At 75.6% G+C, this 1589-nt stretch overlaps 1 protein-coding gene across 1 annotated transcript in view; it reads left to right on the top strand.

The window, feature by feature from the left end:
• The first annotated feature begins 268 nt into the window (after window positions 1-268).
• Window positions 269-1589, top strand: part of SLC50A1 (solute carrier family 50 member 1) — a 3793-nt gene continuing 2472 nt past the window's right edge. The window contains exons 1-4 of the mRNA XM_026045969.1: window positions 269-336; window positions 1174-1251; window positions 1326-1449; window positions 1525-1587. Of these exons, the coding sequence (XP_025901754.1) occupies window positions 269-336; window positions 1174-1251; window positions 1326-1449; window positions 1525-1587 (333 nt within the window). The remainder of the gene's footprint in view (window positions 337-1173; window positions 1252-1325; window positions 1450-1524; window positions 1588-1589) is intronic.

The raw sequence follows: 1589 nt of genomic DNA, 5'->3' as shown, positions 1-1589 counted from the left end.
CCGGGGCTGGTGCTGAGGAGCAGGGGGATCCGGGCCGGTACCGAGGAGCAGGGGGATCCGGGCCGGGGCCGAGTCCGAGCCCCAGGGCCGGTACCGAGGGTCTGAGCCCCGGGCCCGTCCCGAGGCGCGAGCCCCGGTGCCGGGCGGGCCCTGCCCGCGGCGGTGCCGCCCGTCGGGGCGGTGTCGGGGCGCGGGTCCCTCCCCCGCGGCGCGTCCCCCTCGCGCCGCCCGCCCGCCGCGGGGCCCACGCGGGAGCGGCCCGCGCGCGATGGCCCCCGCGCCGCTGCTCGCCGCCGCCTGCCTCGCCTGCACCCTCGCCATGTTCGGCACCGGCCTGTGAGCCCGGCACCGGCACCGGCACCGGCACCGGCACCGGCGCCGCCCACACCCGGAGCTGCTTCCGGGAGCGGCGCCGCCACCGGCGGCGGGGGGAGGGAGGCGGCCGGGAGCCGCGGGGCAACCGGGAGCGCACGAGGGAGCCCGGGGGGCGGCGGGGGACGGGGCTGCAATGGGGCAGGGCTGGGGACACTGGGGGTGCAATGAGGAGGACACTGGGGGCACTGGGGGTGCAATGGGGCAGGGCCCAGGAGCACGGGGTGCAATGGGGCAGGGCCCAGGGGCACTTGGGGTGCAATGGGGCAGGGCCCAGGAGCACGGGGTGCAATGGGGCAGGGCCCAGGGGCACTGGGGGTGCAATGGGGAGGGCACCGGGGCTGCAGTGGGGCAGGGCCTGGGGGTACTGGGGGTGCAATGGGGAGCACACTGTGGCAGGGGCTGCCCTGGGGGCTTAGGGGGCATGGGGGGGGCTATCATATGGGGGTTGCAATGGGGAGGGCATCGGGGCTGGCTCGGGGGGCACCGGAGGTGCTGGGAGTGCAATGGGGCAGGCCCAAGGGGGTGGACACATGCAATGGGGCAGGCCTGGGGGCAGTGTGTGCAATGGGGCAGATCCAGGGGACACTGCAGGGACATTGGGGTCACACTGGGACAGGCTGCCGTGGGGGGCATGGAAGGGGGCACAGGGGGCGGAGGCTGCAATGGGGCCTGCAGGAGGGGGCTGTGCAGGAAGGCACGGATTGGRCTTGGGGGGCAGAGGGTCAAACCTGTGCCTGGACTGGGGGCCCCTGTGTGCGGAGGGTCCCTGGGCCCCCCAGCATCCCCGCCGCCCCCCAGCTCCGACCTGCGGCAGATGCTGGCGACGCAGAGCGTGGAGAACATCCAGTTCCTGCCCTTCCTGGCCACGGACGCCAAGTACGGGGCCGGGGTGGGGGGCAAAGGGGTCCGGTTGGCACCCGAGGCGGTGCCAGCGCCCCCCGTGCCCGCAGCAACCTGGGCTGGCTGGGCTACGGCTGCCTCAAGCGGGACCCCACGCTGGTGGCGGTGAACGCGGTGGGCGCCGCGCTCAACACCCTCTGCGTCCTGGTCTACCTGCGCTACAGCCCCCACAAGGTGGGGCCCGTTTTGGGGAGGGGGGTCGCGGTGCCCCCCGCAGTCCCCCCCCCAAAAGCACCCCTTTTCCCGCAGCGCCGGGTGCTGCTGCGGAGCCTGGCGCTGCTGGCGCCGCTGGCCGCCGGCTACGGCTACGCGGC

This window comes from Nothoprocta perdicaria, unplaced genomic scaffold (genome assembly GCF_003342845.1).
Source record: "Nothoprocta perdicaria isolate Ctin4 unplaced genomic scaffold, notPer1 scaffold_419, whole genome shotgun sequence".
In the NCBI taxonomy this organism is placed as follows: Eukaryota; Metazoa; Chordata; class Aves; order Tinamiformes; family Tinamidae; genus Nothoprocta; species Nothoprocta perdicaria.
Note: the sequence above shows the minus strand (reverse complement) of the source record. Positions and strands in the feature narration are given on the sequence as shown.